Source organism: Mugil cephalus, chromosome 1, assembly GCF_022458985.1.
Source record: "Mugil cephalus isolate CIBA_MC_2020 chromosome 1, CIBA_Mcephalus_1.1, whole genome shotgun sequence".
Lineage (NCBI taxonomy): Eukaryota > Metazoa > Chordata > Actinopteri > Mugiliformes > Mugilidae > Mugil > Mugil cephalus.
The window spans coordinates 41784376-41810659 of record NC_061770.1 but is presented as its reverse complement, the minus strand read 5'-3'; the positions used below and the strand labels follow the sequence as shown (position 1 = coordinate 41810659).

At 40.6% G+C, this 26284-nt stretch overlaps 1 protein-coding gene across 5 annotated transcripts in view; it reads right to left on the bottom strand.

The window, feature by feature from the left end:
• The window catches only part of kcnip4a (potassium voltage-gated channel interacting protein 4a), a 125128-nt gene that overhangs the window by 78026 nt on the left and 20818 nt on the right, over positions 1–26284 (bottom strand). The window contains exon 1 of one of the 5 annotated variants that reach the window (XM_047580933.1): positions 5217–5926. The exons of the other annotated variants lie outside the window; for them this stretch is intronic. Within the exon in view, the coding sequence (XP_047436889.1) occupies positions 5217–5301 (85 nt within the window). The 5' untranslated portion in view covers positions 5302–5926. Of the gene's footprint in view, positions 1–5216; positions 5927–26284 lie in introns of those variants that run through there. 5 annotated transcript variants of the gene reach the window in all.

The following is a 26284-nucleotide window of genomic DNA, read 5'->3' as shown; positions in this document are numbered from 1 at the left end:
TTCGCCTGTCCAAACAACATGAAGAAATGTTCATGCACCACAGATAAATGCAGTGCTTAATTTTATGACATCTTAAAAGATACACTCCAGACAAGAGTTAAGCAAAGATGAAATGATAATGAAATGAAATGAACCTTAGGCAGTTTTTCTCTGCATTAATATTTCTATGAGCTCTTCAGAGGTTGAAAATGTCTATAAACTTTAGGAAATCATTACACACAGTGGCAGTTAATTAGCGATGCAGATGAAATGTGAATATATTAAATGTTTGCATGTACAATGTCCTACCACTGTCTACAGGTAATTTGTGTACATTCTTTGCCTTCTCTAAAGCAAAATAGTGACATGTCAATTTCCATTCAGAATGGGGACACTACTGCACAGACATGATGCCAACCCAACCTAAGCCGTGGGTATCAAATATTCAGTGTTTGGTCAGGGATTATGCGCTTTGAACGTGCTGTCCTCATGGGACAGGTGGAACATGACCTGCTAATAGCCATCAGGAAACCAAAGAGAGGGAAACAAAGAAGAGCCCTCGTGTCATTGGGTAGGCCCCCACATGTGCTCGCAGGCACTTGCTGAAAAGTCAATGAGTGCACTCTTTTAAGTGTTGTCTTGTGATCATATATTGGTGGAGTAACAGGACGTCCCAACTCACAAAAGATGGCATAAACAATATTTAAATTATTAAGCCTAAAACAGGCTGAATAATTTAAATATTCTATAAATTACTCCAAGCAGCAGATTAATTGGTTCATTTCTGAAGTAATTTCCAAGGAAGACACCACCAGTAGTTTTCAGTCTGCAGTGTCTCATAGAACCTCAAAACAGCTTCTGTAAGAAGAAGACTGAGTTGCCTTGGGGGTGAACAGATACATGACCCAGAGTTCATTTAAATATGCAACATCTCCAAACTCCTGTCCAGGGTGTACCCCCGCCTGTCACCAGATGACAGCTGGGATAGGTTTCAGCCTCCCATGACCCTCTAGAGGACAAGTGGTTAGAGAAGATGAGAATGAGAACATCTCCAAATGAGATAAGGCTGTTGAAAATTTCAGGGGGAAATATGTGGTCATCTTTCTTCTTGGTCACTCGCCACTGCATCAATCTGATATCAATCTGAAACATAAAAGCCTACATTGTGGTCAAACCACTGGCACAATTAACTGTAAGTTGAGTTGGTGAATGGTTTAACCATTTAACGCTGAAACTGAGCATACAGGTGATTTTTATAGCTGGTGATGAAGTGGTCAAGCTAGCTACTGTGTCTCCAGAGAAACTCACTGAGCCTGGTTTTAACAAAAAAAAAAAAAACTATTTGATAACCAATTAGGTTGTACTTGGTTAACAACACTGGCCTGGATGTTCATCACATTGTGGACAAAATGATGAGGATTAAGATAGAACCTGCCTTCCAATCACTGCTACACCATCTCTATCACCAATTTCTTCATTGTCCAAAATCCTTTTTATAAATCTCGACTCTTTTTCATTGAAAGAGGCATATGAGAACTGTCTTTGCATAAACAGATCATATCCAATCTAGCTGATTTAGCAATAAGAATAAACAAAAGACTTTTTTAAACAAGATTTAGTGCTACGCCCAATATAAAATCACAGACACTGCAATTCCTCACCACTGTTCAAGTCCCTAGTGAAGAACGCAGCCAAGGAAAAATGTACCTCCACTGAACACAAAACAACTGCATTGGATTACGCTACTGGAATCAATACAAACTGGTTAAAGGCTGATCAAAGGCTTTAGTCGTGCAGAGGAAGCAAACTTATACCATTCTATGCTACAAAAAGGTTGGGAGGGCATGTGCAGCGGCGCGCCAAACAATATGCTTGGAATCAGTTCCGAGCATGTGAGCCTGTCCTGATGAGAAGGATGATCTATTACAGAAGCTGGGACGCATGACAGGAGAGAAACAAACTGTGAAGATGTGGTGGAAAGATTCTGAAAACGATCACTGATCCAGAGCAAATGGCAAATTTAGTGTGCACTGCAGTGCCACCGAGCAGAGTACAGAGGTGGAGAATAATATTTCTCCACCTCTTCTCCACCGCTAAAATATTTCATCGGACAAGGGTACCGACTACGTCACAAACAGACATGGAATTTACGCCACTTAAGAGCAAGCAGCACTAATAACCCAGATTTAAGACATCTTAATGATCTCCATGGATACTCTGGTGGACTGGAAGCTCACCCTGTGTGTCTGACACAGAAGCCGGGTTTTAAATATCGGAGCAGATGAGAAGATTTCCCCTGGTGTAGACAGCCAATAACTTTCTGCTTTTCAATGGATGGAAATTTTGCTGACACAGCTATTTGGATTTATAACCTGTGCATCTCTGATTTGTTTCCTGTCCTTTTTCCCTTACAGTCAGAAAATTCCAAGACCTACTGCAGTGCTGGCATGAATATGAATCTTATATATATATATCAATAGCATAAACAGTGTATGTGTAAGCATGTCTGGTCCAGAGATGGTCTCCTGTGCTCACTGAACACATCAAATGATGGATAACTTCATCACAGGTACAAGGATGTCCACACAGAACCTTTAATATACATCTTGTTCACCTTTATAAAAAAAAAAGGCCTTACAGATGAGCTGTACATCAAAATCTGTTCAGGTTGGTGGTTCTGTTGCGTCACACACATTACCCTCAAACTACTCTTTGTGTTTGTACTGGCCTTGGCAAATAAGTGATCAATGAGGCAATGACTGTGAGGCGGTTCTAGGACAATGAACATCTCAATTAAAATCTATGCCGTGCTAACCGACTTCATCTATCATTCCCTTCCCCTGGTCATTCATATATGGCCAAGCCAGCCTCGCTCTGGTCAAACTCTATTTATATAAATCCGGCACAGCACAGGCTGTGTGAGATAATGCGTGTTTGTGGAGAAACTGATCCACTCAAGTGGAAACTGTCTGATAAATGACTAGTAATGGGTTTTATAATGTAAAACATGTCATGTCTTTTTCCTGAAATTAAGTTGCAGTTAAACCATATGAGTCAAAGTCAGTTTTATGCACCAACACCACACTTAACATTATCTTCATAGGTCAGTGGAGGTAAATTTGTTTTGACAAATGGAAAATAGACGACAATCTTCCCCTGTCCAATGTACAAGTTAATCAAAATATACATTCACCACCTGTTATAGCTGGAATTGGTGTACATATACACGCACCCAGTTTGAGGATGCTGTGCAGTATCTTAGCTGTACCTCGGACTGTTTTCTTTTGGACTGAGACTTCAGGTTCTATTCCTGTTGGAGCCACTCTCCCTCCCTGTGACTCCAACAGATCCGTCGCTCCTCCTACCACAGGGACCACGCTGCTCTTTGTCTACCACCACCACCACGTCCGGTTGGTTAACCAAGAGCTGTCAGTCTGGAAGCTGAACCTTGGCCCTGTTGCTGTTGTACCACCGCCTGTGGTACGGCCCATATAATGTCCATGTTTGTTTGGAGGTTCATAAAAGTAATATTCTTCAGACAGCATAGTCAGTAAAAGGTTCTTGTTTTTTCTCTCTCTATTTTTTTTTTTTTTTTTTAACAGTAATTGGCTTAGTCCAAAGGGAAATAATGTCCTTCCTTGTACTTAACATGATCAATAATTGATAGGTTCGGACATGCACCATACACATACTATGGCCTGTAGAGCAGTACAAAGCAAATCCACATAACATGAGCCAGAGCTTCGAGGACATTAAAGGAAATCACTCCAGAAAACACACTAATCACGTTAACACCAAATGGGAATTGCAATCTGACCGAAATGACCTGCTTGTAACTATGGAAACCAACAGCGTACCACCGACAAATACGGTTTCTTCGAATTTCTTCCAGCTTAGTAACATCCACAAGCCTGTATTTGTTGGTATGATTAAAAAGCTGAGACCAAATTTTCCCTTTATAGGGCACCTCACTGATGGGGCAACTCTTCTGTGGCTGCCTCCATCCTCCCCAGTTGTTCTCACGGTCTCTAAGGTCAAGGAGACTGCAGAAAGTAGGCCATAGCTGGATGGAAATACTCCATATGAACATTTTTTAGTAGTAGTAGTAGTAATACTAGGAATAAATACTAGCAATAAAAAATAATGTAAGGCTTATGTGTTCATCAGCATGTTCTTCAAGCACCTCTCTGGGGCTTAACAACGTACAGTGTGATATTCAACAACCTACTCGACAGCACCTCAATTAAAGCCAGAACAGGAGTCACACAAGCCGAGGGTGTGAAAATATGCCAGTGGCTCAGTCACATCTGTTCAGCTCTCCGGCACAAAACACACACAGTGCACTACAAAGTCTTAAGAAAAATCAATACATGCACATTCTGAATGATAGACGTGAATAATCCATATCACCTTTGATGCACAATGTGCAGAGATCAGTGTATGCTGGTAATCCACTATAATGCGAGATTTAATCTAATTAAATCCATCGATTCACTTCCCGTCTTATTAGAAAAAGCTCTTAGTGTGTTATTGCAGGAAAAAAAACTCAGGAACTGAGAACTGCAGATTGGTACTATGGTGAATAATGCCGTCTGTACACGGCATGTGTCAACTTCTTGTTCTGGGGATGAAGTCTGAAGAATGTCTTACTTACTGCCCATTATGCCTCCTGGCATGTAGGGCAGCAAAGGATTTCTGCTGCACATCTTTTCAGCCGCTCTTAAACTACATAATATAGTAAAATGCATAATAATGAAAGGTAAACTTTTAATAAAAGCTGTGTGCAGTGCTGCTGAATGCCTGATGACCGTCAATCACGCATAAAGTCAAATGAATAATCATACGGAAGCTGCCGCTCACTTACGCCGTGAGTTGTTTGATTACGAGTCGTTTGATTATATTTCTTCATTATAATGACTTGCCTCTAATCATAGATAGTCCTTGAGTATTTCTATAGTTCCACATGCACGTACAGTCACACAAATTATGATGCAGAGTAGGTGATAACTCCCAACACTCTGGAAATCCTCACAGCCCTCAGGTAGGCTTTGCAGGGGCACATGTGTACGTTATCTAAATACTGTATGGAAATGCAACATGTCAAAACTTTGTGAAGAGCTAATTTTATAAAAATGAAACGGAGAATGTTAATTAAGTGGATAAACAAATGAAATCAAAAATCTCTGCCGATTAAGGAGAAACACGAGAGGGGATAAACCCGCCTCTCAATGTCTTACCAGTGTTGAGCGAGCCTGTGATAAGTCTGAACAGGTACTGTGCGAACTTGAAAATCTCACGCTTGCACCTTTTCCTGCAGCTCATCTTTGCTCCTTGAGGGGGAATGGTTTAAAAGGAAGGACGACTCTGGCTTCAGGTTTAAAAAAAAAATAAAAAAATATCCAGGGAAGACTTTTACTTTGACAAAGTCCCACAACAGAGTAAGAGTCCTCTTCTCTCCTCCACTCTTCTGGCTGTGTCAGCGTGGCCTTTGTGTCTTTGTGAGGCAGGGCTGCTGATCATGAATGATTGGAGAGCTTCTCTTGCGTGTGTGTGGCTTACTGTATATGTATCCAGGCTCCTCTGTTGCACGGCTCCAGGTTAAGGCTGTCTGATCAGCACGGGGATGTTGTGTGCTCTTTTGTCAGGTCATTAATATTTGCTTACCAGCGGTTTACCTCCTGCTCTCTGGGGAAGGTGAAAGGGCTTCTCTTTGCTTCTCTTCCAACTCTCACGCCTTCTCTTTAGACTTTACCTTGAAGTACTCTGAGCAAACACTCTCCTACTCTCCGTCTGTGTTACTACAGGCTACTCTGCTGCCTCCACAATACAGTGGTTATCCAGTGGGTCTCTCCCTCTCTGTCTCTCTCAGACACACAAACAAACACACACTCCCACACTTGATCTCGTAGTGCGCCTGCTGCTCGCTCTACTCAGCACCATCTGTGGATGTTTTACCCTCACTGACGGTTGCTATGGAGGTGTGGCCTGATTGGCCGTAGAGGAGAAGGAGGAGGAGGAGAAGAAGAGGAGAGATAGAAAGCACACAAGGAGGAGGAGAGAAATAAAGGAGAATTAAGGGGAAAGTGTCCACCTCAATGAATCAGCAATGACAGTAAATCATGGCCCCTCTGCATGAATGTTAAAACAATGACTGACAGTAATGGACTATTGCAGTGGTACACCATGCGCTCTTGAGACACTGGTAATGAGCGGTTGGGGAAACGACAAACACAGCGCTAAAATCAAAATTTCACCGTCAGGAGGCGGGTAGCAAGAGAAGGCGTGCAGCCCAGGTTGGTAAGCTTTCCTGCAACAAAATGTCAAGGTCAGGATTAATAATGACTGACAGACTACGCCCAGTGTCTATCGTGACATTAGGCGCAGCCGAGTGCATCATCTTCTCCGCTAATTAGCCTGCACTGTACCTAGATTGCACTCATCAATCAATGCCAAGCTCCGCCATCTAAAAAGGACTGTTAGCGGTGTTATTAGCGCAGTAAATTTACTTTAGAAAACACATTCCCCCATCATTACATGTCCATGTGACAGACTGGGCTTCAATATGCTCTGAAATGGGGCTAAGATTCCACAGGTCACTTGATATAGAGGCAGTTCTATTTTGGTGAATCCAGCTCTGCGTGGAGACTCTGCAGACTCTGACCTTGGAGTTCTTGTTAGCGTTTTATACCACACACACACTTTCCAGACAGGAAAGAGCAGCGAGGGGTTTGTTCCACAGGCAGGAATTTTTAAAAAGGTGCGCTTATAAATTATGAGGACTTCTGGGGAAACTTCTTACTGGGTCACAGTGGCCCAGAGAACTGGTACAGCATCTCAATTAGATGAATGATTTACAAGGCACCTGTGGGGCGAAGCGGTGCCTTTGTGGCTTGTTTGCAGAGACATTGGCAGGAGCCGTGACAGACAAATTCAAATTGTCAAACACTTTCAAAATAGTGTCACAGTCTTGCAAAGCCGTGCCGCCCGGTTAATGTTGGCAGTCGAACTTTCCGTTCTTACGCGTTCGCATATACAACATCACAGCTGAAGCTAATTCATCATTAAAATACACAGTGTTTTAACACATGAGAACAAAAACAACGCAACTCAAGCGCTGTCAAGAGCATGCCATACCGGCAGCCTAACCCGAAAAGCCATGTTAGCCAATGAGAAGGCGAACAAAAAGCAGCCAGCTGGCTCCGTTCAGCTGGGTTCCTGTGTTGTGGGGCGTCTTGGATTGTCTTGCAAGGACCTTCAACGAGCATCCGAAGCCTCTGTTTCTCTTTAGTGGAAGGGTAACTGAACATTTATCTGCAAACATGTAAAAAGTCCTGTCATCAAGATTAGCACCGGTGCTATTTCTGGCCACACGCATCATAGAACAAAGGTCGCCTCGTGTAAACAAATGAGATAATGCCGCCCGCTGTGACATCAGAGCGAAAATTACTCTTTCCCCTGTCTACACAACAACACTGCAAACTGAGCTTCTAGGCATCTTTTCTCTGGAAGGAGTTTTTGAATAGATTTGCCTTGGCTGTTTTAGCAAAGTGAATGGCAGATGCTCCTTATACTGTGACGGCTAATAATTACATAATACTGCCTGGATGTTTTGAAAAACATATACGTTACTTTATGTTTACTTGTGTTTAATGTGTAGGTAATAAATGTGCTTGGGGATCAACTTCCTGAAACCAGGACAGAGCTGATAACGTTACATTCTACTGAGGTCTGAATCAGCATCACGAACCCAATGCACTGGATAAACATTTTCTAATGTAAACAATAAACAGTTTGCTTGGCTTTGTGAAGTAACGCTGCATTATAACTGGCACTGTAGCTAATGGGTGGGATGTATGAACAACCGCAGCTTACAGTGTGTTACAGCAGATAAACCCTATGTAAAATCCATTCTTTACACTCGCTTGTATTCTTGGATCCAAGAAGGCTTTAAAAAGAACAGGCTTGGTCATGGGTTTGCATTAGGTTCACATTTAACCCCTGAGGAAAACCTAAACATGTGTGCAACTCCATCACCTGTCACCTAGCCCCTGGTTTCCATTTCTATCCATGTTTCCGATAAACGAACACGCCCCTGAACACTCTGTAATTTCCATAGAGGCGCTTGAGAGCAGCTACACTTGAGTGTTTTCAGGTCGCACAAGGAACACGCACAAATGTCCGTGACAAAATGAGCACAGTGAGGTTTATCACCTCGCGGTTTTCGGAGGCGGACAGATGGCCTGCTGCTACTCACTTAAGAATGACAAACACGGACCAAAAACACGCCATTCACGCACACTGTGCTGCTGGAAAGCAGCGCACTTAAACCAAAACTCATATATTTCTCCTCACAGATCACTCTCAAGGCCTCCCCAACCCCCTTAGCCGAGCGTGAAGTCTGATGTGTGGAACAAATCACTACATTCCAAGTCCATATACAGTCAGGAAAAACTCAACATGAGTCATGTTTACCTTCATGAGCATGGACAAGGCAAAAAAAAAAAAAAAAAAAAGTGATATTTAAGTGGTGGTCAACAGAAACACGGCTGAAATCAAAAGAGATATTTAAATAAGAGTAAAGAGAAAAATAAATACGAGTGTTATCTGGAGCACAAGAGAGGGTTTATACTTTCACAATGTCCCTAGTTGAAGCCGCTCCAACTATAGCCTTTTATCTTAATTAAGAATCAATATATCTAGTATGTCATCTAAACCCAATGGACATATTAAAGAATCAGACAGTTCCAAAGTTTTAGGTAATGTAGACAAAGTTCCACCGATATATCTACAGCCTTTAGGGCTTCGGGGCCATTCATCTGCTTCAACTGAAAATCATCACTATCATTCCCACGGCACAGATAAATATACTGTAGCTACTGAGCTGTATCAGTGAAAGTAATTGTAGCTACGCCGCAGAATGATTTGACTAAACCATGTCTCTGCTCTGAAGTGCCCTTAAACCTACGGAAAGAGTTCTCTTGAAGAAGTATGGACTGATTTTGTATCTGTTCCTGCAGAGAGGACTGGAAAATTCGCACCACAAGGTAAATTTGGAAAGTTGAACAGATGATTCAGGTTGTTTAAAATGTTTCTCAACATTTTAAAGTAACATTTAGTTGATCCTACACATTTTGCCCGAGCGCATATGTTTCATATCTTAGTCAGAGGCGCAGTTACTCAAAGCATTAGCGTTTCCTTCATCATCTACGGTATAAAGTGTTCTTTCCTTCTGGTTTGATGGAACACAAGCGTTTTCATGTTGCACCCTGCAGCAATGACGGGAGTAACATGAAAAAGGCCCCACTCAGGGAGAAGCTGACAGATATATTGATCCATCTAGAAAACACTGACTGCAGGTGCCCAGGGGTGAGAGCCACCGTTACTACAAGAGGAGCTTTTTTCTTTTTTTCGTTTCTTTCTCCTTACTGTGTAAAAGCCGCTCAGTCGGCTGAAATACTGCAGAGAGCAGCTTGTTGTCAAACATGGGAGCGCAACTTTAAGACCGCTGACGTCTATGGCGACTCCTTTGCATGCTAAATAGAACACACAGACCGCTCTGACACTTTAAAGTAAAAATAGATGATACACTGCAACCACAGCAGGTCGCAAACTGGGAGCTTTGGGAAAAGCAGTCACCGAATTGAACATCGCGAGTTGAGCCACAATCTATGAGGCAGCCATCTGTCATCAAGTCGTACAGTGTGATTCACAATGCTGGTTAAGTGTACCTTCTCGTCCTCGCTTGCCTGAAAATATATATTTGTAAAAAGGTCCTGAAAGTTGCTGGACTGGAGCAGAGCACTGTTGTTATCCACAGACCCATTCTGGTATTATATAAACCAGTTAATGCTATAAATAATTCTGGCTTTCTAATTTTGGATGGGCTTTCTCCTCCCTAATGAAGAGGTGGGCAGCAAGATATTGTGAGGTGGTTAAATTTTATGTTGTTTGTTTTTCTCACTGCCAACAACAACATAATTATCACTGGCCTCATTATTCATGCTGCTGAAGGAGTGGAAGAAACTGATGGCAGCAGGTCTCTCTGGCAGGATACAACCCGACACACACACACTCACAAAAATGCTTTAGGAACAACTAAAATAAAAACAAACAAACATGAAAAACAAGGGGTTGACCTGGCCTCCAAATTCACTAGATCCCAAACTGATCAAGTATCTGTGAGATGATCCACAGAGGCCCCTCCCCTCAAGCCATAGGATCCAAAGACCCCCCACTAACAAAATCCTGTTCCCAGACACCACAGGACGTCCATTCTCTGATGAATCACAAGTGATTTGGAGGCACGAGAGAGAGCTACACAATACAAGGAGGGTGGTCATAATGTTGCGGCTGGTCAATGATAAACAATAATAATTGGGTGATGGACGGCAGTTGTGGGCAACTTCTTGAAACCAATTCACTCCCATAAGACAACTACTACAATTCAGTATATGTTCATGAATTATTAAGTGTTCTATTTCAGGAAGACAACTCTTCTACTTTCTATTTAATATTGATTAGCTTTCTATCAAATGACACATCTGCTATTTACACCACTTTAGAAGTAAACATGAAAAATTAATCAGGCGATTAACCTGTTTTCTCTATTAAAGAAGAAGCCTCTCTAATGGCAAAGCTACACAAACTCTGCTCGTCACTCTGCAGGTACAGTGTCTGCAGGGGTTTGAGCGTGATGTCTTCCAGCATCTGAACATATCACAGAACAGCAGCATGCACCGAGATGAGCAATCTGCACCGCCGCTCGGTTTTGGTAAACAAGGCAAACGCCAATGTGCCATCAGCACAGTATGAAAATCTCTGGGGGAGCAGGAGCCAAACCGAACAAGAAGTTGATGCCGAAGCACGCGGGGAAGCCTGAGAATGGAATGAAATGAAATGAGGAGGAAGGAAATAAGCGCTGCAGGTTCATTACTGCACCCACAGGACTGTAGAACCGACTGACCGTCAAACATGTTTTATTTTAGATTAGGTTTTTCTTTTTCTGTTTATAGCATATATATTCTGAAAATTGTCAACCTAAAAAAAAAAACATAATGGAGGTATTGATCCATAGCTTAAACATTATGAATTTCAAACAGACTCAGTATAAAATATTGATGGATCACCGGCTTTTGTTCATCCTACAAACATCCACCTTTCACCACACGGTTGATTATAGTTCAGCGGAAAATATACTCACAGCAAAAGTAATGAGCAATGGTTCAGCGACCACTTTTTTCCCCCTTTTGTTTTACTAAAAAACCAATAAACCTAAAGCTCCTCGACGTATGTCTGTGCACAACTACACAACACATTGTGCTGAGCACACAGAAACCTGGGAGGAGACTATAACTGCAGAATCGCTTCTGTTTACTGTTTTATATAAAAATAAATCCTAGGAGACTGCCTGCATAAACACTTCTACTGCAGCTGATTTCAACAGTACGGGGAGAAAGAACTGCAAATAGTAGATATACTGTAGCGTGCTGGTGATGCATTCAAATTCAGACAGAACAGTTAAGTCTGGGCGCTCTGCCCAGAATTGCTTACTGAATGCACAATTTCATGAGCCTCCAGAAATAAGGTGGTAATATGATACATCATTGCCAAACGCGCAGAATGACGGTGAAATGGGACAGCCTCACAGCAGAGAGCAACATCACGGAATAATAAAATAAAAATCTTGGAAAATGTACAGGATGTGCTTTAGCAGCAACCGCCGATATGTGAACATTAACAGAGGCAACACAAAAATCAGCACATTTCTGAGCTTTCAAACTAAAATGGCCATAAAACTTGATCCACATCAAGAAATGCTTTTTGAAATAATCTCATTATAAAGCCGATGATGAGTAAGCTGTAGGGGAGCGCGTACTTTCTGCAGATTTCTGTCCTCCACATTAACTTTGTAGCTTTGCTCAAAGGCAGAAAATGACTTCCAAGTATTAGAATGTCTTTTTAGTGAAACCGACTCACTGGCTAATATTACGCTTCAAATCATTTTAAATACTGAGACTGAATCGTGCAGCCGGATCGTAACGAAGAGAAGAGTCGTGCTTCAGAAGATGCAGGACGCCACAGAAGTCAAATGGTCCTATAGTAACCTTTAAGCAGAAATAAATCACACGATGGGAAAAGTTAATTCGTTTTTTTTTTTTTTTTTTTTTTTTAATCTATCATTAGGTAAAAGGTTAGCCAATTTGTTAAAGCATATAAGGAGGAAAAACAGCCTTGCCAACCGTAGTGATGACAAACTGCCCCATAAATCTTAGGATTAATGCTCCATCGTCCTCAGCAAATCAAGCCTCACATGAAAGCAAGGTGGGCTTCAAACAATACACGCAGCTATGATCAATCAATGAGTGCTGATAGATAACTAATTCTCCTTGCTGACCAAGACTAACTCAGCAAAAGGACCGTCATGAATTTTTAATGAAGCTTTAGTTTGTAAAGGCAACTTAGACACTTAATGACCTTTGAAGGCATGCAAGATTAGGGGGGTCCATGTGCTGGACTTATTTTTCCAGTATGCTGCAGATGATCATTTAAATTCAGATCTGTGGGATCTGGAGAAGGAGGCTACTGCAATCGGGGAATATTCCTGCCATGAATGAGTGTATCTGTTACAGTAGCTTTGTTTACATGGAGACTTTATTCTCGTTCCAATTGAAGGTTTCAGGTCAGCTGTTTACATGTGAGGTGATGTATTCCGATCTGATGTTTACACGCACCACTACTTTTAATCGGAACGGCCGTTTTACGTGTGACATACGCCGATCGATAAAACATCCTGTGACTGATGTCTCATCTAATCAGCATAGTAGTTGCCATTGTTCTTACCCTTCTATTGTAAAGCAACAGCTTGATTCTGAACGTTTGTGGGGTCATATCCACTTTTGTGTTGCTTTACAGTAGCCGGTCTTCAAGGTTTTCCAGCGGTTCCAAAATTGTTCCACACTTTGGTCTATCTCAGCTTCAATTCATTTTTTAAGGACAGTTCAATATTTCTATTTTTATTGCCATCTGTGTGATAATGCCTAGTACTTTCAGAGTTGTTATTAAAAACAAGTTCTCTGTGGATCAGTTGAGGAAACGTCGCTCGAACGTCACTGCACATTTACGCATGTGCAGACAGAACGGAGCCTGACTTCATTCCGATTCACCGTTTACATGACTTTTAATCAGTTTGGGAAATGAAATACTCTATAACCCTGTGAAACTGAATGACATTTCATTCGGTTTGAGCCCGTCTATTCCGACTGAGGTGTTTATACGGAGCATTTTCATTCGGTTTGGGCTTCTAAAATGATAAACCCTACTAGAGTTTTGGGAGGAGGTATGTGTCAAAGTAAAATTCATATAAATGCCAGCTCGCTGCAGAGCATTCCCCACAGCATCACATTACTCCTTCCTCCTGCACTGCATCCTACTGCCATTTCTTCCACAGGTAAATCACGGACACGCACCCAGTCAGCCAGATGATGTAAAGGAAAATGGAATTTATCAGACACAGGCACTTTTATCCACTATGGTCAAACCTTGTTGGTAATTTCAGTGCTGGCAAAGGACTGTGCAACACCTTTCTATCACAAACAGCATTAAGGTTTTCAGCAGTCTGTGCTACAGGAAGTCTTCTGCAGGATCAGGCTTCACATAAGTTGTCCTTTCTTGGACCCTTGTGGTAAGCACTAACCACTGCACAGCAAGACCACCCTGCAAGAGTTGTTTTATAGATGCTCCAACTTCTAATCATGACAAGTTGCTAAATTGCTTATGCTTGGCAATTTTTCCTGCTACCATCCATGGGTTTTATGTTGCAGTGAATCACCAAATACAAAAATGGAAGTGGATCACGGATGCAGGAAATTGCTACTTAGTTACTACTGTTACAAACATTAATACTGGTCAAATCAAAGGACAAGCGGAGTTGAAATGCATGGATTAATTTAATATTAACAAATTACAGGAAACACTCGGGTTCTGTGCGTTTTTGGAACAACGGCTAAACAGCCGCTTTGACGACGCAGGGTGTCACTGCAGATAAGAGCCGGGTCGATACCTGACGACAGTAATGAATTGCTCATGACATCAGTGTACAAACGTTAGCTGAACTGTTCCCTTAGGGTACTCATGAAAAGCATATGAGAAGCCTCCTCGCATTAAAATCCTTTTTCCTGCTCTGTATGCACTATACATAGCTCTCTGATAATGTGTGTACATTCTGCTTTACAAAGTGATGGATCATCACACTGAACACAAAGCAGGTCTAAAGTGGTGCTTTGCACAGATTCTTATCAGGGCCTTCTACAGTCTGTCTTCATTGGCATCCATTACCGCTGCGCTGAATTAAGAAGAATTTGGTTTGAAAAGGTCAGAACGGAAAAACTGACGTAATCTCCTTCATTATAAATCTGCTGATGGGATTCTTATAACGGCACAGTGGAACATAAAATCCTACCTCGCTTTCCTCCTGGTGAAAACACAGCACTATATATCTCTGTCATTACTCTTTGGATCTCAGACGACGTTTTATCAACATTCGGGAATCTTACCGAGGCTATTTGGGGAGATGAAGGTTCTTAAACAAGAGACTGATAAGGGTGACTCACTTTGTTCGTCCCTTCGTGTGCAACTGAAAGGAGGTCTGTACTGAGAAGCCTCAGCCCCAAACGTCACTTCAGAAATGAATTCAATATTTCCTGCTTTCATTTCAGTAGAGGCTCTGAAGTTGTAAAAGTAACTTTCAGCTCTTCTTTTTCATGGGGAATTAGTTCTTGTATTAATGCCTGCTGACAAAAGCTACTTTCCCACTGCAAGGCCTAGCGCTCGCTTCTCATTTATTGGTGAGATCTGATTATTTTTTTGATACACACATTATGAACTCAGTGTAGCCGATATCTACCAGCTTATCAAATGTTAGATGAGTACAATAAGGCCACAAATTCTTCTTTTGTTGCACTCTTTAGATGTCTGAACCAATCCCTAAGGCTCTTAAGTTTGCATTGACATTGGAGCCACATTCACCTGTGATCCCGTTCAGCTATTTCTTTTGATTTGCTTTCAAACACCAGGCCAGTTATGCTAGGTGCTGGAATTTCGCTTGAAGCCTTTCTCTAAATCCTTATGAATTACACCACCTCATTATACCTGGACTGAACAGTTTCCTTCATGCTTACTTTTCTTGTATGGCCAACAGTGTATAGACTAAATCTACACTACTGCGGTCATGAAAAGGGGAAGTTGAATGAATTTTAATATGATTTCACAGAGCATTTAAAAGAATGGCAACAAATCAGATCAGGAAAACAAGTCAGAGTTGTGCCAGATTGTGACTTTTTTTCTTGATACAATATATTCAACCAGTGATACATGAATTTGAACCACCTTCACATGCTTTTAGTGCTTTAGGCACTGAGCTAAAGACAGCTGGCTCTTAACCAGACTCAGCACTGCCTACATCTGTGAGCAGAGCAGATGGTTTTCTATATAATTTGTGGACCTATCAACCGGGTCAAAGAAGTTGATGCATGAGGCTGCTGCAGCTTCACAGTAAGGAGACCTGACTGAGAACATCAGTGACTGGTGATGTCAGTACTTAAGAGTTTTACCCAATAATGGGCAGCACTGGTGAATATTATCTAACAGGTGTTCTATATATACTCACTTGCCACTTTATTAGGTACACCTGTTCAACTGCTTGTTAACACAAATAGCTAATCAGCCAATCACATGGTTGCAATTCAATGCGTTTAGGCATGTAGAAGTGATCAAGACAACTTGCTGAAGTTCAAACCAAGCATCAGAATGGGGAAGAAAGGGGATTTAAGTGACTTTGAACGTGGTGTGGTTGTTGGTGCCAGACGGGCTGGTCTGAGTATTTCAGAAACTGCTGATCTACTTTGATTGTCACACACAACCATCTCTAGGGTTTACAGAGAATGGTCTGAAGAAGAGAAAATATCCAGTGAGCGGCAGTTGTGTGGATGAAAATGCCTTGTTGATGTGAGAGGTCAGAGGAGAATGGGCAGACTGGTTGGAGATGATAGAAAGGCAACAGTGACTCAAATAAGCACTGGTTACAACCAAGGAATGTAGAATACCATCTCTAAACGCACAACACGTCCAACCTTGAAGAAGATGGGCTACAGCAGCAGAAGACCACACCGGGTGCCACTCCTGTCAGCTAAGAACAGGAAACTGAGACTACAGTTCACACAGACTCACCAACCGGGACAATAGAAGATTACAAAAACGTTGACCGGTCTGATGAGTCTCGGTTTCAGTTGTGACATTCAGATGTCAGGGTCAGAATTTGGCGTAAACAACATGAAAGCATGGATCCATCCTGCCTTGTATCAACAGTTCAGGCTGGTGGTGGTGGTGTAATGGTGTGGGCGATATTTTCTTGACACACTTTGGGCCCTTAGTACAAACTGAGCATGGTTTAAATGCCACAGTCTACCTGAGTATTGTTGCTGACCATGTCCATCCCTTTATGACCACAGTGTACCATCTTCTGATGGCTACTTCCAGCAGGATAATGCACCATGTCACAAAGCTCATATCATCTCAAACTGGTTTCTGGAACATCACAATGAGTGCACTGTACTCCAATGGCCTCCACAGTCACCAGATCTCAATCCAACAGACCATCACCTTTGGGATGTGGTGGAACGGGAGATGTGGTGGAACTGTGTGATGCTATCATGTCAATATGGACCAAATTCTCTGAGGAATGTTTCCAACACCTTGTTGAGAGTATATGCAAATGGGGTCCAACCTTTTACTAGCAAGGTAATAAAGTGGTTTGTGAGTGTACATGCACCTCGATGAACAACAAGAATATGAAGAACAGTAAATGTAGCAGTATTTTTGAAGAAAATGTTTGTGAAACCATCCTACTTTATGTGATCTACATATAACTGTGACTGCAGCCCAGATTACATGCAAAGGATCCCAGCTGCTAGCATATTACAAAAGCAAAAACTAAATATATGAATTGCCAATGACTATGAAGAGCAACAAAGGATTGTTTAAAGAAATTACATGCAAGACTTTTTACAAATTTGCGGCTGAGGTAGCATAGAGCAACAATTTCTGCCTTCACTGGAGGAGAGATGAATGGTGGCATAAGTCAAATGAAGAATTTCAACCAACAAACTCAGAGCTGTGTCCTGTGACCGTTTTGTTTTTCTCCACTATATTTTGGCTACCGTGGTGTCCCACCCTAGCGGACATAAAGTGTACTGTTTCAACAACAGGGCTTGCCCAACATCCTTGTGATGTTTCTCAAATTTTCAGTTGGTTGTCCGGATAATTTAAATCTGTCACCACTGACTCTGGAACATTATATTAAGACTTTTTCTGGTATTATTTGACCATGTTCATATGAAAACCAATGCATCAACGAGCATTATCAACTAGTCTAATCAGTAAAACACAATGAAATAAAAGAAGCAACAAAGTAAGTGGGTTTTAAAGAGAAGTCACAATGGTTGTTTAAATAAATTTTACATCACATTGCAAGAAATGAGACAGGACAGCAGTAGCACACAGAAAGATGACAGGATCGCAAAACCATGTGGTTACAATCCGCTCTATGGAAGTGAGTGATGAAACAAATATTAGAGTAAAAGTAACTCCTATGCAGCCAAGGATACCAAGTGGCACAATCCATAGTGTTAAAAAGACAGACTAATGCAGTTTCCAGAGATATAGTTCTTTATAGTCTTTACGACTCAAAAAACCTTGGTCTTGGATGATTTTCAGGACATTTGAGGATTTAAAATGTGAGTTTGTGACAGTGAAAAACACAAGGACAGGACAGAGAGAATGAAAAGGGAAGAAAGGAGGAGGAAATCACAATATATCTGGGTAATGAACATGTCAGGCCCAGAGACAGTAATGAACTTCACTCTTCGCTTACCCCAGAACCCCATCGCTCAGTGTGATTGAGAGAGTGGTCAGCATTCATTTTCACCGAGAGAGAAAAAAACAATAATGATTTGAAAAGTGTCATTACCCCATATTTACTGTTCCTCAGGCCAGCCGGGTCTTTAAATATGATGGGACAATACTAGACACAGACATCATGAATCTTAAACTGTTTTTTTTTTGTTTTTTTTTTGTTTTTTTTTAGGCGACTGAAAGAGGAAAACAGGACACCAAACTTCACCCTCAAAAATGGATTTAGAATTTAAATGGGTCTGTACTGCAGAGCACTGTTTCTATTTAAAACAAAGTAGACCTAGAGTTGAATACTCAAATAACTTCCCAGACTCTGAACAGTCTTTTGTTTCAAGAGCATAATGGCTGAAATTACAGTCCGATATGTATTTATTCGTAATAATTACATATGTATTGAGGTGACAGTGTTTTAATCCATATTCCCATCATAAGTCAACACATAATATACAAATGGTACTGTTATGAATGTCAGTTTACTGCAAAACCCTTCCTTTAATGTTCCTTGGTATCCAGACACACAGAAAAGAAAAAAGGAAACATTAGAAATGTTCAAAGGGTTGTAAATGCCATGGAATTTGATGCATATCATGGGCTTTATTGCAATCACAGCATTTCTAGGGCACAGATCTTGATATGCTGACAGGACTCACTTCTTACAGTATGTTGAGCTCGAATTCATTTTCATCAAAGGGAAAATGTTTCTCTGTTGAATTCGACGTGTCTTTTAAATATTATTACTTTGATACATTTTCAAATTATCGCATAATTTTATCTGTATATGGTCATCACGTGGGAGTTGGGTATGTAAATAAACATATGAGTAGGAGCCATTTCTGCCTCTCTCAAACTCTCTAGAGCGCTCAACGTGAGGCTAAGCTGAGCCAATAACTGGTAGAATCCTTGTTAACATACAGATGAAAGCCAAGAAAGATCCCTATACATGCACTGGATTTATGTCATCTACCCATCCAGGAAATGTCTCTTTATTTGAGTTTGGTTTTATAGTTGTTTCACCTTGTAAAGTCCTCGAAAACAGATTTTCCACAAAGCCTGGAATCGCTGAACCTGAGTGTCTGGATGGAGTATGAACATCAATCCTGACATACTAAATCATTGATAAGAGCTATAGTGTGCTGGGGCAAATTCACCAAGGCCACCTTTAGTTGGCTCACTAATAATGTGGCAGATGTAGCCCTGGGCATGGATGGAGAGGAGAAGAAAATACGAGGCGGTGGGCTGGGGGTAATGCTGTGTGGCTGTTTTTTATGTCGTGATTCAGAGCCAAACCACAAAGGCTCACTAACTGCCATTGTTATGGATCACGCAGAGACCGCGGCAAATGAGGAGTGACGCGCTGATCGATACTGAAAAATCGATATCTCCGATACCAGATCTTTATGCTCTAAAATAGATTCTCAAATCAAAATATCGATACTTTTGTTACTAGAGTCATTGGAGCTGATGTATATCATTAACAGGAACACAGTGGAAAGTAACTAAAATATTGAGATGTGGCAACACAACAAACCTTGTGAAACACCGCAACGCAGAATACATTTATGGCATTTATGATGAGGCAGACAGAAGAGGAGAGCACAGTGTCACTTTTTTTTTTTAAATGTAGTTCTCAAAAATTACATGATTTATTTTAATGGTCTTATTATTTCACTTATTTTCACATTACTTTCACATATTCTATACGATTGTGTCCTCTGGTTTTTCTGTTGTCGTATTAACTTGGCTATATAGTAAAAGAGGCCACTACCTCAATATGCTTTAGAGTTGAAAAATAAATAAATTACTCTGATGTCTTGTATTATTTATGAAGCTATGATTTGAAATACAATACTTTTTTTTTTTTTTTTTAGATTTACCAGACACATTAGGTGTATTTGGACAAAGTATTGGAATTGGATCGGTATCGCCAACACCAGCCTGAATTTTTATGTGGTATCGGATCAGATTGGAGATCGTGGTATCGAGCACTTTAAAAACAGTGACTTTTTATGACGGTGCTGTGCATAGAGCCATTATGAACTATTCTCATCCTAAAATATTGGTTCTAAGTTTACTACCATCTTAGTTTAGCATTTTAGCTTGTTAGTATTTGCTACAGCAAAATAAAGTATGGTCAAGGATACCATGATGAGGTAGAATGAAAATGCAAAGGTGGCTGTTGAAGATAAAATTGCTAAAAATTGTCAAGAATGTCCACATTAAATTTCATGACATTAAAGTTCATCTGTTCAATACTTGTTGATTTTCATTAGACTCATCCTCAGCGGACCATGGATGCCTGCCATTTATTGATTCATGTATTTTTGCAACCAATACAATAATTTGAAGTCTTGACCAAAGTCATGGACAGCCTGACCAATTAAAAAAAAAAAAATGTATACCTCATTCTAATGCATGACATAATTTAAAAATATTTCACGTGCTTATGAAAGCTGGTTTTACTCAAACTCCACATATAGTAAAATACACATTTATTCATCTCAGGTTACTTTCAAAACCTTTCAAACCGTTCTCTACATTTCCATTATCAATATTGCAATATGGTGTTAGGAGTGTAAATACTCCACACAATATAAAATTCACAGTGGTATTTACAATGGAAATGTTCCCAGTAGTAGGAGCAGCATGAACTAACCATGCTCAATATTCCAATCACAGCTGCCATTATACCACAAGTTAAGTCATTCACAGTCTCCAGGGAACAATTATCACTTGGCAAATGGTCCCTCGTATTATTAACCAGCCCAGAGCAAAGGCAAAAAAAAACCTCCCAGTATTGTCGGAGAATTTCATTATTCCTCCAAAAGAAAAAAAAAGAAAAAAATCCCCCACAGGTAGCAGCAATGTTTCTTATATCTTTTGAAGATGTTAAATATTTTCTATTGCAGTATGAGCTTTTTATATATTTTTCAGTGGAACAAATATGTTGCACTGGATGCAATAAATAAAGTCCAAGTTAACGTAGTGTGGAGGAGGTAGCTCATATCTTAGCTCCAGAATTTGAATTTCAAACAAATGGTGAAAAGCAGTGTTCTCTACACAGAAATGAGCTGGTCGTCCTTCGCCATAAACTCTGTAACACTGTTGACTTTATCTTGAGAAAACTTTTTTTTTATATACCTTTTCAACACACTAGCCACAAGAGGGATGTAGTTTTGGTTTATGACAGACCTACAATAAATAACAGTCGGGCTTGGCTGAAACCAACAGGAATCTGATCATTTTAGAAATCCATGGATCACAAATAATGTAACATCATTAATAAAACTAAATTACTTTTTTTGTTAGACAATTAAAGTTGCAGTTATTTAAAACACATTAAGCAATAATCCAGAAAACAGTGAATATGCCTACAGTGGAAAATGTATTGTAAACATGAAGCAAATCACATGCAGTGACTTAACATTTGAATTTGTAAAAAACTACAAGGTCATGACAGAATGAACCAATGAACATTTGGTTCCTTGGGCAGTAAACATAAGAGATTACATTAAGACTGCCTTCAGCTTTACTCTGCAAGATGTACATTGGCATGTGTCTGTCACTATTTATTGGTAAGTACATGTCCAGAGGCAGGTACACATTGTTAATGTGCACCAATACACTTCTGGAAAGCACGACTCAAAACTAATGAAAGCCTTTTCCTGAACTGATAAAGTTTGCAGAACAGCAATCATGTACATCTATTTCTGCTGAGCAGCAGTTTCAAGCAGCTTGACATCAACTGTGAATAAGTCACTCTGATCATGCAGGCGGGGCTTGCATGTTATCTTACATAAAACCATTAAGACTGAAGTCTAGTGGTTAGGTTATATACTCATACATGCTTCAACACTGCTGATAAAGGACAATATATATATTTCTTTAGAAGTGTCCAACACATCTTGTCAAATCCTGTTTATTCCAGAAAGTATTGCAGTTGATATGTGTACAATACTATGGCAGTTCAAATATTACACACTCATGCCATCAAAATTTTAATTCAATTATTCTGCAGCTACTCATGAAGGCTTCCTTTGAACCTTTTAACACTCAGGGCCACAACACTATCCTCTCTTGCAAAAAGCTATTTACTGAATGACCGGCTTGAAGATGAGGAAAATAAAACTTAGCCGATGCAGTACAAATGATCATTAGCACTGTAATTACTGGGAGGCCATCATGTTTGAAATTCATCAGGAGAAGTGGATTGCCAGTAAGCACTCCTAGAAGTACAAGGAAATGTGTCACAAGGGAATTATGTGGTGGACTAATGTCCCGTTTTACAAAAAGGTGCCAATTCTTCAACAAGCAGTTAATGGAAAAGAGACAATGTTTCCTTGTAAACAATCTTGGCTCTTTCAACATTATCTGATTACTTGCTGACGCGCCAAATGTTACTTTTGATAAACTCACTATCTGAGGATTTCCCAGACTTTTTAATAATTTTAAAGATGCTGAACAGTTTGAGCCAATCTTGGCCTGTGTACTGCAGTCCACATATCATGAAAAAGTATTATTACTCCATAATAGGTGCTGTCGCGTATGCTGGTTCCACGACGTCAAAGAAGCACATAGTAAGAACTCAAATGGACAATTTATTCTGGTGAGTGACTGTGTTAGTGTTAAGATAGAGTTAACTGTCATAACAAACCGTATATTGTGCCATGCTAAAAAGCTCTGCAGGCCAGCTGAGAGCCATCTCTTTTCCATGACCTCATTTTGTTTGGTTTCTTGCAGAAGGTCTGGTGTGGTTTGTTGACCTAATTTCTACCGGGTACGTGTCTGCCGATGGACCGACATGCACAGACTACAACAATTACTTAAGAAGGATAGGCTTCGTCCACAGGGAGCACTGATGCTCCTGGTTTCCACCCCAAGTGAGAACAAATGGGACTGGAGCCATTAGCAGAGGAGGAAATATAGAGGTTGCCCTTAATGCGTTGCTGCATGGTCGAGAAATTTCCCACCTTGTCCTCTGTGAAAGTGAGAAAAACCTAGAAGTGCCACTTAAACGAATGTTCTTGATTACCAAGAGGTTAACAGAACACTGATTTACCATCGTACAGTGAAAAAAGAAATCTTCAGCGAGCTTTCTTTTACACGTCGATGACATTAGATCAATCAAAACCCAAGGAATGGGTAGGTGTTTGTTTCAGTCTGACAAAAAAAGCACAATATAGAGTTGAGCATTATTTTAAAATGATTAAAATAGGAGTATATCTATACTTAATCTCTATTGATGGTATGATTGTTAAAGAGTTTTAACTGTCCACTGTTGTCATTCCCATCACAACTGGGAAACAGTGGTTTACCTGCAGTGGTTTACTCTGAGGGTGTCCTATGGTGTCTGGCACCAGGACGTTGGTAGGGGAGTCTTTGTGGACCTGTGGGACCTGTGAATCACGCTTGTTCCAGAGCATCCCAGATACTTGATCTGTTAAGGGTACGGGGAGTTTGGAAGTTGAGTCAACAGCTTAGTCCATTTTTCAGTTGTTTGTTTTTGTGTTTTTCTTTTTAGCTGTTCTCAAGCAGTTGTTGTGGTGTAGAAGGTCACATTATGCTATGGCTGGGAATCACTGCTGCCATTAATGACTGTATTGGGCCGTGTTGGGGTGGGGGTGCCAGGGTAAGGAACGATGTTTAGGTGGGCGGTACGTGTCTGAAGAACATCTACATGAACGGCAGGACCAGATTTCCCAGCAGAACATTGCTTTCCAACAAGGTTTCTAATATTATTTCCCTCACCCGTTATTGGTTTTAATGATGAGACTTATTGGCATAAGTGTACTTATTAATTTTAATTTCCCTCAACTAACTGTATCTATAATAGATTAAATAATATAGCACTGATTCAAGTTCTTTGATGAGGTGATTTATCTGGACTGACAACACTCAGACAGCGTACAAGAAGGGCCAAAGCAGACTCCATCTGCTGCGGAGACTGAGGTCCTTCAGAGTGCAGGACGCCCTCCTGAGGACTTTCTACTATCTATGAGCAGCAGCATTATGACAACAGAGAGGAAGAGACTTAACAAGCTGGTGAAGAAAGCTGGCTCCGTCCTGATGTGCAGCCTCAATCCTGTGGAGGTGGTAGGAGACAGGAGGATACTGACGAAGCTGTCGTCAACCACGGACAACGCCTCCTACCCCCTGCACGAGGCTGTCAGAGCCCTGGAAAGCTCCATCAGTGACAGGCTTCTTCGCTCACGCTGTGCAAAGAAAGAGGTATTGCAGGTCCTTCCCCCCCTTCTGCTGTCACACTCTACAATCAGGTCTGCTCCCAGTAGACCAACAACCACATATGTGCAACACTCCTCATCCACAAAAGTACTGTTCTATATGCAACACATGTACATGTATATTTATACATGTAGTTTTGCACTGTGCATCCTTCCCAACGGGTGTGTGTGTATATATATATATATATATACATATATATATATATACACACACACATATACACATACATACATACGAAAAAGCATACCCAGTTTTCCATTTTTTCTTACTTATCTCACCTAAGGAGGATGTCTTGGAGGATGTCAAGAAACATGCATGACACTGGAACCAATTCAGGCTTGTAATCCGCTTTGAGCAACAGAATACCAACTGTCATATGTACTTCTTGTCCTGTTTATTGACATGGACATTGCTGGAAATCACTTTTTTTCCCAATGGAAACATATCTGAAGTCAATGAACTACAAATGTTATAGAGTGCTGAAACTTATCCACGTGTTTTTACATCCTCATCCTACTAGTTTGGGATAAAGTTCTGGAAAACCACACTGTCACTTTATTTGGTCGATCTGTTAGAAGAATAGCAGGAAATGACACATCTCTTGAACATAACCAAGCAGCAGAAACATCAGCAATCACTCAAGGATGGATGTGGGCCAACACTTGGAAGGTAGATAATTCTCTTAAAATCATCAGGAGTTTATGAGATGGAAAGATTGATTCTTCTACTACGATTGAGAAATGATTTATAGCTTGAGAGATGGACAAAATGTAAAATATATTTGCTGTTGGTTTGCCTCCTTGCAGCTTAAAATCCCATTTGGCTTCCTTTAGCTGCATACTGTGTCAATTGTGATTAATAATGTGCATTTATGAAGAGATGCATCAAAACCTCCTATCCATAGCCTATTATAACATTTATCATATACTGCATGCCAGGTGTGGTGTTCTACACCAATGGTTTTAATATTAAATGATTTCCTTTTAAAATCTGCATCCAGTCTAAAACAAATGCACAAAATTACATCTAAAACGGTCTCATCCACAATCATTAAAGTGTCAGGTACCTTCCGCTGAGAGGAATTCACTGTGTATCAGTGAAATATGAACTTTTGTCCTTAAACTTTTTTTTTTGTCATTGATGTTTTGGTTACTGGCTTACAGTAATGGATGTCCAGGTTTATCAGAGCAGCTGCAGCAGCCTCCAGTCTGTTCAAAAGCTTTCTGCTCATGTCTCATAGGAGCAGGTTTTCATCCTGCCACAGCCTGCCAACTTCAGACTGTGAAATATAACTTTTCCCTGCCATTTCGGACAGAGCTTCCCCCTTTAGCCATCTGTCTCCGTCTTGTGTCCTCCAGGTACATTGTCCTCATCTGTCTCTTCCACAGTTTCTACCATTAATTACTCGAGCTTCTCTCCCTCATGGTGTATTTCTCCGAGTCATCTGTTCTTCACTTTCCACTATGTGTCTCCTCACAGATGTCCTTATTGGTTGCAGTTGTCAGCAATGCTACCTCAACAGTGTCAAACTAGTCTCAAAGGGAACACTGCAGGGTATTGGCACATCCAGGAGCTCTAATAGGCAAAGGGCGGGGGAGCATTCAAATGACAGCAGCAGCATTTGAAGCAGAAACATCTTTCTCAAATCCTCCCAGAATGAGATTTATATCGTAACCTAATTTTGGATTAAATAAGCTTATTTCTCATTATGCTTTGCTTGGTTCCTGCATCAGGGAGGAGCTGCACATTTGTGACAAGAACAGGACAGACAGATAACAGGCAGGCCAGTCAACTGCGTCCCATATATTACCAAGGTGGTGAATTACCTTCCTACTGAGGTTGCATCATTTAATTATTCATTTTTGTCTGACTTCCAAGTGCAGCACAAAGGCTTCCCAGGAAAGAACTGCACTAGTAATATCACAATACCATCATCAAACTGAATCAATATCATACTATTATTTTACCACAAGATGGTTGGAAGTAATTTGAAGTAATAATCTCAACTTGCAATGTTGTAAGTTTCAAATATCTCCCTGCTGCAAAATTGCTTTTAGATGGTGTCTTATAATAATAAGTATGAAGCACAATAAAACTC